The sequence below is a fragment of the Pelophylax lessonae genome (genome assembly GCF_965119305.1).
Source record: "Pelophylax lessonae genome assembly, chromosome: 5".
In the NCBI taxonomy this organism is placed as follows: domain Eukaryota; kingdom Metazoa; phylum Chordata; class Amphibia; order Anura; family Ranidae; genus Pelophylax; species Pelophylax lessonae.
Window position 1 is genome coordinate 189,735,575 of NC_138772.1, and position 14,018 is coordinate 189,749,592.

General features: G+C 48.5%; 1 protein-coding gene across 1 annotated transcript in view; it reads left to right on the plus strand.

Annotated features, from left to right (window-relative positions):
* Window positions 1-14,018, plus strand: part of LOC309556458 (epidermal growth factor receptor-like) — a 285,296-nt gene that overhangs the window by 144,997 nt on the left and 126,281 nt on the right. Inside the window, exon 9 of the mRNA XM_082258918.1 lies at window positions 12,778-12,894. Within this exon, the coding sequence (XP_082115044.1) occupies window positions 12,778-12,894 (117 nt within the window). The remainder of the gene's footprint in view (window positions 1-12,777; window positions 12,895-14,018) is intronic.

Below are 14,018 nucleotides of genomic sequence, written 5' to 3' on the forward strand. Positions count from 1 at the left end.
CCACTAGGCCGACCACCTGTAACCACCTTCCACATCAGACAGGAGGAGAGACAGCCATCACCCTCCTCCTGGGACCTGGCTTCCCGCCCAAAGACACCCTGTCACATGTGCCTTGGCTTTTATGACCTATCCCAGGATGCACCACTGTTGTGTCAACCCACTGGAACAGCCACAAAAGCCTGTGTGTCACTGGCTGGGTTTCCTCTACTGTCCAACAGGCTCCCCTATTGGATACAGTGGGGACACTCCCTCAGACCAAATGAATCACACATGGACACATGCAACAGGCCTAACTACTGATCAGGCTCCCCTGTGAAGCAGGCAGAGCAAACTATACTTTTTCCTAGCACCTACCTAGGAGGGTGCTACATCCACCCCCCACCAAAATGAGCCATATCCCCATTGGCTCTGGGGCAGATGCCCCCTACAAGAAAAAAACCCTACTGGAAAAACGAAGGAGTATCCCACAAACCTGGAGAGGTGGAAAAGAGAGAACAAATATACATAATAAATTACGTTGAAAAATATAAATACCCTGTTTGTACAAATATGATACATTTTTGGGGTGCATTTAAAGCAATGCACCCCCCCCACCAAGCAAAAATCTGCTCTGGTGAACTAACATGGCATCCTCACTATCTGTCTCTAACAGTTCTAGACAACCTGCAGAGGGAAAAAAGAAAAGGTTAGACACTTCATCATATGTACACTTACACAACTATATACCTAACTTATTTTAAGATGAGAAGAGCCTCCCCTCGAGGGTAGCCTTCTCATCCAGCATCCCTATCTAGATAAATTAGTAGACATCCACTTGTCAGTCTTGACATGACGCTCAGTATTGCTCCTTCAAGGTGATCCTGAACCCTATCACCGACTGTCTACTAATAGTCCAACGAAACGGGTGTCTGTAATGTTCTCTTCACTGCAGTGGTCAACACTCATTTTTCCCCCTATCAGATACTTGGATGCCGGAGCCTGGACAACCCATCAGTCCCACAGGGGTTTGTAGATAGCTTCCTCAGGGGCTCCTGGCACCAGGGCACCCCCCACCAAAAGGCTCCCAGGGTACCACCCACTTCTTCCAGGCAGTTACCCTCAGATTTCCGCTGTAGGCCCATTGGCCCAAAGATAGTTCACTCGAGACTCTGAACATATTGTAATCCATGATCCCAGCTTGATGGCTCAAGGGGTCTCCGGAACAGCATACTACAGTCTTTTTATTTCTCCTGAGAGGGTCGGCCCTCTAGTACAAGTCCATTAGCCAGTGGTATTTTGAATTGTCCCCAACCCCTTTCTGCAAGGATAGAAGGGGAAGGGGTAATGGACATAGAGCATAAGTCCCAACAATAACTGGACTTGAATGTTCCTTTGCTGTAGCATATATTGTTTTCTTTTTCCAGACACTAAGCATAGGCCATCCTAAATTAAACTTGGTGTATTTTCTTTAGCAGTAGAAGTCCGGATGGGGAATCTTCCCATCCTTTTCCTGAATTCGGATCGACCAGGCCTGGCCCGATCCATATGGGCGGCGAACCTCCACTCTATCCAAATAGATCGCCCGCCCATGGTTCCATTGAGCTTTCACAGATAAGAAAGTTACATAGTTACATAGTTAGTGAGGTTGAAAAAAGCCATCAGTCCATCCAGTTCAACCTATGATGTGTGTGTGTGTTTGCTGTTAACCGTACATTGTATACCCCTGTATGTTGTGGTCTTTAAGGTGTCCATCTAATAATTTTTTGAAACTATCAATGCTCCCTGCTGATACGACTGCTTGTGGAAGAGAATTCCACATCCTTACAGCTCTTACAGTGAAGAACCCCTTACGCACTTTAAGGTTAAACCGCCTTTCCTCAAGTTTTAGTGAGTGGCCACGTGTCTTATTGTATCTCCTCTCTCTGAATAGTTTGTTCCTTATGCTAGGGTCACCAGTACAGTATTTGTACATTGATATCATATCCCCCCTCAATCGTCTCTTCTCCAGAGAGAAAAGGTTCAGTGCTTGTAGTCTTTCCTCATAGCTGATGTCCTCCATTCCCCTAATTATTTTTGTTGCCCTTCTCTGGACTTTTTCAAATTCCAGCACATCCTTCCTGAGGACCGGTGCCCAGAACTGGACAGCATACTCCAGATGTGGCCGGACCAGAGTCTTGTAGAGTGGAAGAATAATCTCTTTATTTCTGGAGTGAATCCCCTTTTTTATACAACCCAGTATTCTGTTGGCTTTGCTTGCGGCGGCTTGGCATTGCATGCCACTGCCAAGCCTGTTGTCTACCAGTACCCCCAAGTCCTTTTCCATCCTAGACTCACCCAGAGGTTCCCCCCCTAGTGAGTAGCTTGCTTTCTGGTTTCTGGCCCCCAAGTGCATTACTTCACATTTTTCAACATTAAATCTCATCTGCCATGTAGTTGCCCACCCCGTTATTTTGTTCAGGTCCGCTTGCAAGGTTTCCACATCCTGCATAGAAGATATTGGCAAGCCTAATTTAGTATCATCTGCAAATACTGAGATTGTACTAGATATCTATCTGGTATCTGGATATCGATATATCCCCTGGAGCCAGTTCTCTATCCAGGTACTCACCTTATGGTCCATACCTACCTTCCTTAGTTTGTACAGTAAGCGTTTGTGGGGAACGGTGTCAAAGGCCTTTGCAAAGTCCAGATACACCACATCCACAGGCTTACCTTTATCTAGGTGGCAGCTCACTTCATCGTAGAAGGTTAATAGATTGGTTTGGCACAAACGATTTTTCATGAATCCATGCTGATTACTACTTATAATACCGTTTTCATTACTAAAGTCTTGTATGTGGTCCCTTATCATCCCCTCCAAAATTTTGCAGACTACTGATGTTAGGCTGACCGCCCTATAGTTACCCGGGATATATCTCGGCCCCTTTTTAAATATTGGTACCACGTTGGCTTTTTTCCAATCAGCTGGCACCGTACCCGTCTGTAAACTATCCTTAAAGATCAAGAATAATGGTCTGGCAATCACCTGGCTGAGCTCATTAACTACCTCCCACCCGGCCATAGTACATATACGGCCGGGCGGGAGTCTCATCCTTCTGAATGGACGTTCCGGAACGTCCTTCAGAAGGAGAGAGATCGCGCCGCCGCGTTCACGCGCAGCGGTGCGATCTCGATGTGCCTGTGTCCCTCGGACACAGAGCGACATCATTCGGCAGGAGGGCATTGTGATTGGCCCTCCTGATCACATGACGGCTGTGTCCAATCACAGCCGTCATGTAATGTAAATAGAGCCATTGTAACGGCTTCGATCTCTTCTCCTCCTGACAGATCCTGTCAGTGAGGAGAAGATCAGAGGATCGGTGCTGCTGCGGGGGTGATCAGTGAGTATTTCTAATTACTCACTGATCACAGGGGGGGGTCTGTGCTGGTAATCAGAACATTGATTACCAGTGCAGCCCTGGGGGGGGGGGAGGGGTGCCACTAAGCCACCAGAGATGCCCACCCATGACCACCAGGGATGCCCACTATGGCAACCAGGGATGGCAAGCAGGGCTCAGAGAGCCCCCCAGTGCCCTCCCTATCAGTGTTGCCCACCAATGGCATCTATCAGTGCTGCCCACCAGTGCCATTATTGCCATCTATCAGCGCCGCCCACCAGTGCCCATTATTGCCCACCAGTGCTGCCTATCAGTGCCCATCAGTGCCCCCCATCAGTGCCGATCAGTGCCACCCATCAGTGCCGATCAGTGCCGATCATTGCCGCCCAACAGTGCCACTATCAGTGCCCATCAGTGCCCATCAATGCCGCCAATCAGTGCCCATCAGTGCTGCCTATCACTGCCCATCAGCGCTGCCTATCAGTGCCCACCAATGCTGCATATCAGTGCTATCTATCAGTGCCACATATCAGTGCCCATCAGTGCTGCATATCAGTGCTACCTATCAGTGCCTATCAGTGCTGCATATCAGTGCCACCCCATCAGTGCCACCCCATCAGTGCCACCCCATCAGTGTCTCCTCATCAGTGCCTGTCAGTGCGGCATCATCAGTGCTCATCAGTGCAGGAAAAAACATATCTATTTACAAAATTGTATAACCTAAACAAAAAAACTTTTTTTTTTTTTTTTAAACTTTTCAGTCTTTTTTTATTTGTGCACCAAAAAAGAAAAAACCTGATGGTGATCAAATACCACCAAAAGAAAGCTCTATTTGTGGGGAAAAAATGACACAAATTTGGTTTAGGTACAGCGTTGCATGACCGCGCAATTGTCATTCAAATTGCAACAGCGCTAAAAGCTGAAAATTGGTCTGGGAAGGAAGGGGGTTTAAGTGCCCAGTATTGAGGTGGTTAAGAACCCTCGGGTGCAAGCCATCCCGTCCCGGGGATTTATTTATGTTAAGTTTCTCTAGTTTAGCTCTAAGTCTATCCTCTGTTAGCCATGGCGGCACTTCCTGAGGTGTATTATTTAGTTCGGCCTTACAAGCAAGGTTCGTGTAGCCCCCCGATTCCTTTGTGAAGACTGAAGAAAAGAAATTATTTAACACTTCCGCCTTTTCTCTGTCCTCTGTGGCCATTTTTCCTTTATCATCTTTTATGGGGCCAATGTGCTCTGGCCTCGCTTTCCTACTGTTTATATACTTAAAGAACTTCTTGGGGTTCTTTTTACTCTCCTCCGCTATATGTCTCTCGTGTTCTATTTTAGCCGCCCTGATTTCGTCTTTACATTTCTTATTACACTCTTTGTAGTGCTTAAATGCTGCCAATGACCCCTCAGTCTTGTATTTTTTGAAGGCCTTTTCTTTAGCTCTAATATACATTTTTATGTTGGAGTTTAGCCACCCAGGGTTTAGTTTTGCTCTTTTAAATTTATTTCCCAGTGGAATGCACTGGCCCACCCCCTTGTTAAGTATGCTCTTGAAGCACTCCCATTTTTCCTCCGTGTTCTTTGTTCCTAGGGTTCTATCCCATTTGATATTTTCTAGCAGCGAGCGCAGTTTAGGGAAATTGGCTCTTTTGAAATTCAGTGTCCTTATATTACCCTTGTGTTTCCTATTACTGTAATTAATACTGAAACCAATTGACCTATGGTCACTGTTCCCTAAGTTGTCCCGTATTTCTATATCCGTGAGCAGGTCTGTATTGTTGGTAATCAGTAGGTCAAGTACCGCATTGTTTCTTGTCGGTGCATTCACCATCTGACCCATGAAATTGTCCTGCAAAACATTTAGGAACTGCCGAGCCTTGGCTGAATGCGCGGTTCCTTCTGCCCAGTCTATATCTGGATAATTAAAGTCCCCCATTATAATGACATTTCCCATCCTTGCTGCCAATCCTATCTGTAACATGAGGTCCGCCTCCCCCTCCTCCCTCTGGTTGGGGGGCCTATAGCATACGCCCACTATTACCTTCCCCACCGTGCCTTTCCTTTGAAGCTCTACCCATAGGGATTCTGCTTCGTCCATAGCTCCATTATTAATATCATCCCTCATATTTACCTGTATACTGTTCTTAATATACAAACATACCCCTCCCCCTTTTTTACCTTCTCTATCTCTGCGATAAAGGGAATACCCCTGAATGGTCGCCATCCAGTCATGAGAGCTGTCAAACCAAGTCTCTGTTATCCCCACAAAATCTAAGTCCTCCTCAAACATCAGCAGCTCCAGCTCTCCCATCTTGTTGGCCAGGCTTCTGGCATTGGTATACAAGCCTCGTAATTTTGATCGGTTACATTTATCCTCATTTGATGTTTTTAGGCTGCTTTTTTGATTTTTCCCCGTACCCACCCTGGGTTTAGGAGCTCCGAACACCCTACCGCTAATGCCCCCATTTCTGCCCTCTGAATCTTGCTTTCCACTGGCTAATTCTACATCTGTACCCTCCCCCCCATTCCCTAGTTTAAAAGCCCCTCTAACTTTTTGGCCATCCTCTCACCCAGTATGGCTGCACCCACCCCATTTAGGTGCAATCCGTCCCTACCAAAGAGCCGGTGACCGACTGAGAAGTCGGCCCAGTTCTCCAGGAACCCGAAACCCTCCTTACTACACCAGCTCCTCAGCCACTCGTTAACTTCCCTAATCTCCCGCTGCCTCTCTGGTGTGGCTCGAGGTACAGGTAGTATTTCGGAAAATACTACCTTGGAGGTCCTAGTCCTCAACTTAGCGCCTAAGTCCCTGAAATCGTTTAGGACTCTCCGTCTTCCTCTGCCTATGTCATTGGTACCTACGTGTACCATGACAGCTGGGTCTTCCCCAGCCCCACCCAGTAATCTGTCCACCCGATCCACGATGTGCCGAACCCGAGCGCCCGGCAAACAACAGACTGTTCGGCGCACACGGTCTTTGTCACAGATTACACTATCTGTCATTCTAATAATTGAGTCCCCTACCACCAGCACCTGTCTTTCCTTTCCCTTTCTCCCGGCCTCACTGGAGGAGTTCTTCCCCTGGCAGCTAGGGGCGTCCCTCTGCTCCAGCAATGCTGGTCCCTGACTGGTTTTCCCAACATCACACAACGGGGCGTATCTATTGGGGTGCTCCAGCCCAGGATAAGCCTCCTTGCCTTGTCCCCTTCTACCCCTCCTAACTGTCAGCCCTCTACTCTGCTCTGATGCCTGCACCTCCAATACTCCGCCCACCTCTGTGCAGACCCCTGTCTGCACCTGACTGGTACGATCCTGGCTCTCCTCCGGTATGGACATTCGTCTCAGTGTTGCCAGTTGCTTCCCTAGATTCAGGACCTGAGCTTCCAGGGAAGCAACGTGCTTACATTTTGCGCATATGTATTCGCCCTCGATCACATGTCTGAGGAACGCATACATATCACAAGATGTACACCGAGTCGCATCTCCACACCCGCCGGGCATTGTACCTACTAATCTAATCTAATGGGGATTCAGCGATTTAAGTCTATCCTATGTGGCTATTTCCTGGCTTCCTAACGCTACCTTCTCACCCTCTGGTATTCCGCTCCACTCACTTGACACTCAGTTGCACAACACTCACAATCTCACAGCCCGGTCAGACGCACAACACTCAGTCGCACAGCCCGGTCAGACGCACAACACTAAGTCGCACAACACTAAGTCGCACAGCCCGGTCAGACGCACAACATTAAGTCGCACAGCCCGGTCAGACGCACAACACTGAGTCGCACAGCCTGGTCAGACGCACAACACTGAGTCGCACAGCCCGGTCAGACGCACAACACTGAGTCGCACAGCCCGGTCAGACGCACAACACCGAGTCGCACAGCCCGGTCAGACGCACAACACCGAGTCGCACAGCCCGGTCAGACGCACAACACTGAGTCGCACAGCCCGGTCAGACGCACAACACTCAGTCGCACAGCCCGGTCAGACGCACCACCCTGAGTCGCACAGCCCGGTCAGACGCACAACACTGAGTCGCACAGCCCGGTCAGACGCACAACACTGAGTCGCACAGCCCGGTCAGACGCACAACACTGAGTCGCACAGCCCGGTCAGACGCACAACACTCAGTCGCAGCCCGGTCAGACGCACCACCCTGAGTCGCACAGCCCGGTCAGACGCACAACACTCAGTTGCACAGCCCGGTCAGACGCACAACACTCAGTCGCACAGCCCGGTCAGACGCACAACACTCAGTCGCACAGCCCGGTCAGACGCACAACACTCAGTCGCACAGCCCGGTCAGACGCACAACACTCAGTCGCACAGCCCGGTCAGACGCACAACACTCAGTCGCACAGCCCGGTCAGACGCACAACACTCAGTCGCAGGCCGGTCAGACGCACAACACTCAGTCGCAGGCCGGTCAGACGCACCACCCTGAGTCGCACAGCCCGGTCAGATGCACAACACTCAGTCGCACAGCCCGGTCAGACGCACAACACTAAGTCGCACAGCCCGGTCAGACGCACAACACTCAGTCGCACAGCCCGGTCAGACGCACAACACTGAGTCGCACAGCCTGGTCAGACGCACCACCCTGAGTCGCACAGCCCGGTCAGACGCACAACACTCAGTCGCACAGCCCGGTCAGACGCACAACACTCAGTCGCACAGCCCGGTCAGACGCACCACCCTGAGTCGCACAGCCCGGTCAGACGCACAACACTCAGTCGCACAGCCCGGTCAGACGCACAACACTCAGTCGCACAGCCCGGTCAGACGCACAACACTCAGTCGCAGGCCGGTCAGACGCACAACACTCAGTCGCAGCCCGGTCAGACGCACCACCCTGAGTCGCACAGCCCGGTCAGACGCACAACACTCAGTTGCACAGCCCGGTCAGACGCACAACACTCAGTCGCACAGCCCGGGCAGACGCACAACACTCAGTCGCACAGCCCGGTCAGACGCACAACACTCAGTCGCAGCCCGGTTAGACGCACCCACTCACAGTACACTCAGGTAGCACTAGGTACTCACAGATACTCAGGTACTACACTACCCCCTCAGTCACTGTTCAATCTAAGTCACCAGTCTTACTTACCTAGTGTGTGTCCCTTTAAGCCTGTCACTAGCAGTTCCTGACGGTGAGTCAGTCAGTCTCCTCACAGCACCCCGCCTCCCTCGGTCAATCCCTGTCAGCTAGTCTCCTCTGCTCCTCTCTGTGGGGAGGGGGGGGTTCCCGCACGCCGCCCGCAACAAGGGGGGGGGGGTCTTAGCACCGGACGCCGCCGCACAAGGGAGGAGGGGTTCTAGCCCGCTTCCTTACAGGGGGGAGGGGGGTTCTAGCCCGGACGCCGCCGCCGCTCTTCTGAGGGGTGGGGGGGTACTCAGTCCTTTAGTCCTCCTCTGCCACCGCTCAGATGATCCTCCCCTTCAGTTACCGGACCCCTCGGTTCCCGGAGATCTCCCGCACCGGCTCCCCCGCAGCACCTTCTCCTCCTCCTCCTCTCTCTGCACACACGTACGCACACACACAGTCCTGCTTCCTGCTTCCGGTTTCAGCAATCTCCTTCCTGCTCTTTCAGCAATCTCCTTCCTGCAGACCCCCAAAGTCTTCCACAAGTCCAGCCTGGACTGATTGCGATATGACTTGGGTACAAAGAGGAAGTCCCATATACCTTCATCACACCAGGACTCTCTATTGGCCTCTATCTCTAGCATGACTTCCCATGGAGCATAGGAATAGTCATACCCATACTCTAAGGCCACCTTCCTCTGTATCCACCTCTGCATCCTGGAAAATCTGCGGAGGGTCTTCCGATTACCTCTCCCAGCTGGGAAGTATAGGTTCTCTTCTCTTTTGATGAGGGAGGCATAGGCCTCATTTTGATCCCAAGCCCAGGCATAGTTCCTAGGTGGGGATAGATCTGGGACCCGATTAGCGTAGGCCTCGCAGAACCCCAGATTCCTGGCACACTGTCCCCGCACTACCACACCATTCAGTCTCTTCCTCAGACTTCCAAACATCCAATCCCTCCTCCAAGGATCTGAAATGATTCTGGAAGCTGGGAGACCCCAAATCAATGACCCCGGTCTCCTACTCGCTGCTCACACTCACACTAGCAGCCCTTGTCACCGCTGGCCATTTTCTCCCCTCTGCCTGTGTGGGAGCAGACTTCTTCTCTGCCGCTGCAGTTTTCAATCCACCAGGTGGCCAATCCCCGGCCCACACTACTTGCATGCATCCTGGCTCGGACATTGGGGTCTCCTTCCATGTGCACGCTGGGCCACTGACAGACTGCATGGACTCCAACTGCATCATGAACCACAGCACTCCTCTTCCACGGCCCAGGAGAGGCCCAGACTCCGCAGCTGACAGAGCATGAGTGACCCCGGTCTCCCATGTCACACTCAATTTTCTGGGCCGACCTTCACTCTTTTCTGCCTGCAATGGCAGATTGTCGCAGTGCCTGCACTGGCCCCAAGCTTGCATCTGCATGGCAACACTCAGACACTGACTATATACCAGACCCAAGTGCTCTATGCCTCCTCCGGTGCACAAAGCCAGTCTTCCGTCGGCACCATCCGCACCCCTGTATCCCACAGGGTGGGTTTCTTCGGCTCTCCGGTCTGCCGTCACCCTCCTCCTGGGACCTGGCTTCCCGCCCAAAAAACACCCTGTCACATGTGCCCTTGGCTTTTATGACCTATCCCAGGATGCACCACTGTTATGCCAACCCACTGGGACAGCCACAAAAGCCTGTGTCACTTGCTGGGTTTCCTCCACTGTCCACCAGGCTCCCCTATTGGATACAGTGGGGACACTCCCTCAGACCAAATGAATCACACATGGACACATGCAACAGGCCTAACTACTTATCAGGCTCCCCTGTGAAGCAGGCAGAGCAAACAATACTTTTACCTAGCACCTACCTAGGAGGGTGCTACATGTAGATGATTTAATTGTTTCTTCTCAATCAAAATATTCCATGACACCACCCAGCACATTTTTTTATTTATGAAAACTGTCCAAATGTCATGACCTAATTAAATAAAAAATCTGTATACCTTTCTATAAAGGAAAGTGTTTTTTTTTCTTGCATGTGACCAATCCTGCTCAGTACACCCATTTAGTAGGCAGCCAGAGTCCCACACTAAGCCCAAGAGCTGAACTGGTCTGTCCTTGGGCTTTCAGACCTTGCAATCCTCTATAACTGTGCTCTAAAGAAGTACAGTGCAAAACAGAGGGGTTGATTTACTAAAGGATTAGGGCTGATCGTCCAGCAAAGTGAAAGTTCACTTAGCAAAGTGAATTTTAGTAAATAAGGGGAGTTGTCGTCAAGTTAAGTACAGAGTCATAAGCAAGGGAAATTTAAAATAAGTCAAGAGTTTTGCTAGCACATGATTTGGTAAAAACAAATGTGGACTAACAAACTTCAGGTGAGAAGAAAAAGCACTCTCTAAATTATCAACTCTGATTCCTACGTTTACACAGTTATGTCTGCAAGAGATCCATGTCTTTATGGACCTTGTTTGTGCACTGGTGCACAGTCATGTTGAATCAGGAAGGGGCTATCCCCAAACTGTTCCCACAAAGTTGGGAGCATGAAATTGTCCAAAATGCCTTAGTATGCTGACGCCTTAAGGAGGAAGTAAACTCCTTTTTTTTAGTTTTTTTTCCCCCCTGCAAAGTAAATGCTTAATGTGCTAGTATGCATCGCATACTAGCACATTATGTGACACTTACCTGCAACGAAGCCCGCGTTGTCCCCGCTGCCGGCCACATCCATCTTCGCCCATCTTCCTTCTGGGAGATTGGACTCAGGCTGTATTACTGGCCAGAGCCGTGTGACGTCACTCTCGCCCATGCACACAGGAGCCACCGGTCACGGTACAGGGCTCTGAAGAAACGGCACAGGTGGCCGTTTCTTCAGAGCACATGCGTCGATGATGTCATTGGCTGCATGAAATGTAAATATCTCCTAAATGGTGCAAATTTAGGAGATATTTACAGCACCTATAGGTAAGCCTAATTATAGGTATACAACCACTTTAAGAGTTCCCTTAACTGGAACTAAAGGGCCAAGCCCAAACTCCTGAGAAACAACCCCACAAACAACTAATGAGTCTTTTATTTTGCTTAACCACTTGGAGCTGAAAGACAGCTACAGCGCGGGATTAAAATGCCAGGAGGGCGTACATGGATATCCTTCCATTCTTGTGCTGCTTGCGCGCTCCCTTGGGACTCGGCTCATCACAGATCCGGATAAATGGTCAATCGCAGCGGGCCCTTTACCACATGATCAGCTGTCAGCCAATGACAGCTCATCACGGAAATAAAAAGAAGTCAGTTATTGGCTTTTTTTCCCCTCACGCTGTCAGTGTTACCCGGCTTCTGTTAGAGGGACATCAGTCCCCTTAGGGCCCACCAGTGCTGCTAATCAGTGCCCTCCAGTGCTGCTAGTCAGTGCCCACCAGTGCCATCTCTCAGTGCTGCTAATCAGTGCCCATCAGTGCCTCATCATCAGTGTCACTTATCAGTGCTGCCTACCAGTGCCTATCAGTGCCCATCAGAGCCACCTATCAGTGCTCATCAATGCTGCCTATCAGTGCCACCTATCAGTGCTCTCTATCAGTCCATCCCACAGTGCAGCCTCATCAGTGCCTCCTGATCAGTGCCTACCAGTGCCGCTTCATCAGTTCCCATCAGTGCCACCTCATCAGTGCCCATCAATGAAGGAGAAAAATTACCTGTTTGCAAACTTTTATAACAAAACATGAAAATATTTTTTTTTTTTTTTCAAAATGTTTTGTCTTTTATTTTTGATTTAGCAAAAAATAAATAAACAAGTAGTGATTAACGCCCACCAAAAGAAATCTCTATTTGTGTAAAAAAAAAAGAATGATAACAATTTTATTATGGGTACAGTGTTGCATGACTGCGCAATTGTCATTCAAAGTGTGAGAGCGCTGAAAGCTAAAAATTGGCCTGGACAGGAAGGGGGGTATAAGTGCCCAAAAAGCAAGTGGTTAATAAACTTTTTTCTTTAAATCAAACCATTCCTTTACATTACATAAAAATAAAACTTGTATGATATTGTTTTAGTTAAAAGGCTTTGTTTAGTGGGGGGGGGTTATAAAATGTGTTCATTGTCAGGATTAGTAAACGATGAATGCAACACAGACTGGGAGCAATCCAGTGCGCTGTTATAATTACATGAAGCTTCGTCGCATTTTTCTGCCTTAGGCTCAACCTTGGCCAGAGTTTTTTGAAACTTTGATGCCCAGGCCAAGTTTGTCAGCATCAGCATCCTTAACCATGCAATTTGTGCCATCTATATGTCGTGTTATGTGTTTACATATATTTAAATGCTATAAATATTTATGTATGTGTGCATTTATTTATCTATTCATTTAATAGATAATTACCTAGCAACAGATCTTGGGTCTTGTGTTAAGACATGCCAATCGGGTTCATATGAGGTCGAAGAAAATGGTGTCCGCAGATGTAAAAAGTGTGATGAAATGTGTGCAAAAGGTAATACATTTATGAAACATTTATCATATATAGATTTGTCATTATTATATATCATTTAAAAAAAAAAAAATTATAAAAAAAAATTGCAATCCAGAAAAAAAGTTAAATACCTGGTAAATACAGGGCAAGCACTACCATGGGTCCCGCTCGGTCCATTGGACCAAGGCGGTACTTTGATAGGGGCGGCAAATTGAAGCCCAAGATTTTTTTACAGTAGTTTTTTGTGTCATTGGTTTGTAGCACATTACAGGCTGCATTTCCCCATCTCATCCTGCTGCTCGTAGTGCAAACTGATGAGCATGTTAAGGCGGAGTGTCTCCTCCAGAGAACGTCGTGGTCCTCGCGTGATCGTGGTGTGCGCACAATGATGTCAGACATCAGTGCACTCCATCTCATGCAGGGCAGGCTGGATCCTTTAGGGCTGTGGCCATGGCAGACACAGGAATGACAGGAGGACTGAGGACAGACAGTGGGTGTTTGGTGGACCAGTCCAGGGGTGAGTTATAAGATAACAGTATATATACTTTTCTAAAATTTTTTATTTATGTATATTTATATAAAATAATGGATGTAGGGTCCTTTTGGTGGGCGTGATTTTTATTTTTTTTATTTTTTTTAGGGGTGGGGGGGGGGCAGCATTTTATTCTTGAAACCAGGCAGCACAATGTCTTTGGCCAGCCATATGTTTACACCTTTATCTGTTATATATTTTGTAATTATTTTATATTAGTCTCATGATAAACCCACCTCTGCCACACAACCAGGAAGGGGACACCCATATTCCTTGGTTGGTTTGCATTTTTTTTTTTTCAAAAAGCTTTATTGAACAGGTACACAATAAATAAGAGTACAACAGTTGGATCATTACTATCAACATTCTCGGTGATCCAATAGTAACTGAATTGGTAACAAAACCAAAGATACATACTATAACATAACAAGGAACTTATCAGGAAGAGAATTCAGAAGCAAATGTATCGGGGTTGTTGAGTTGAATCCATTAAAGGATCTTATGAATTTCAGTAGAATTGTTTTCCTCTGTAAAGTATAGGTGGATTATATTTATAGAATCTCTATGTAGGATCGGATGACTAAAGTATCACGGAGGTAATTTTATATGGAGC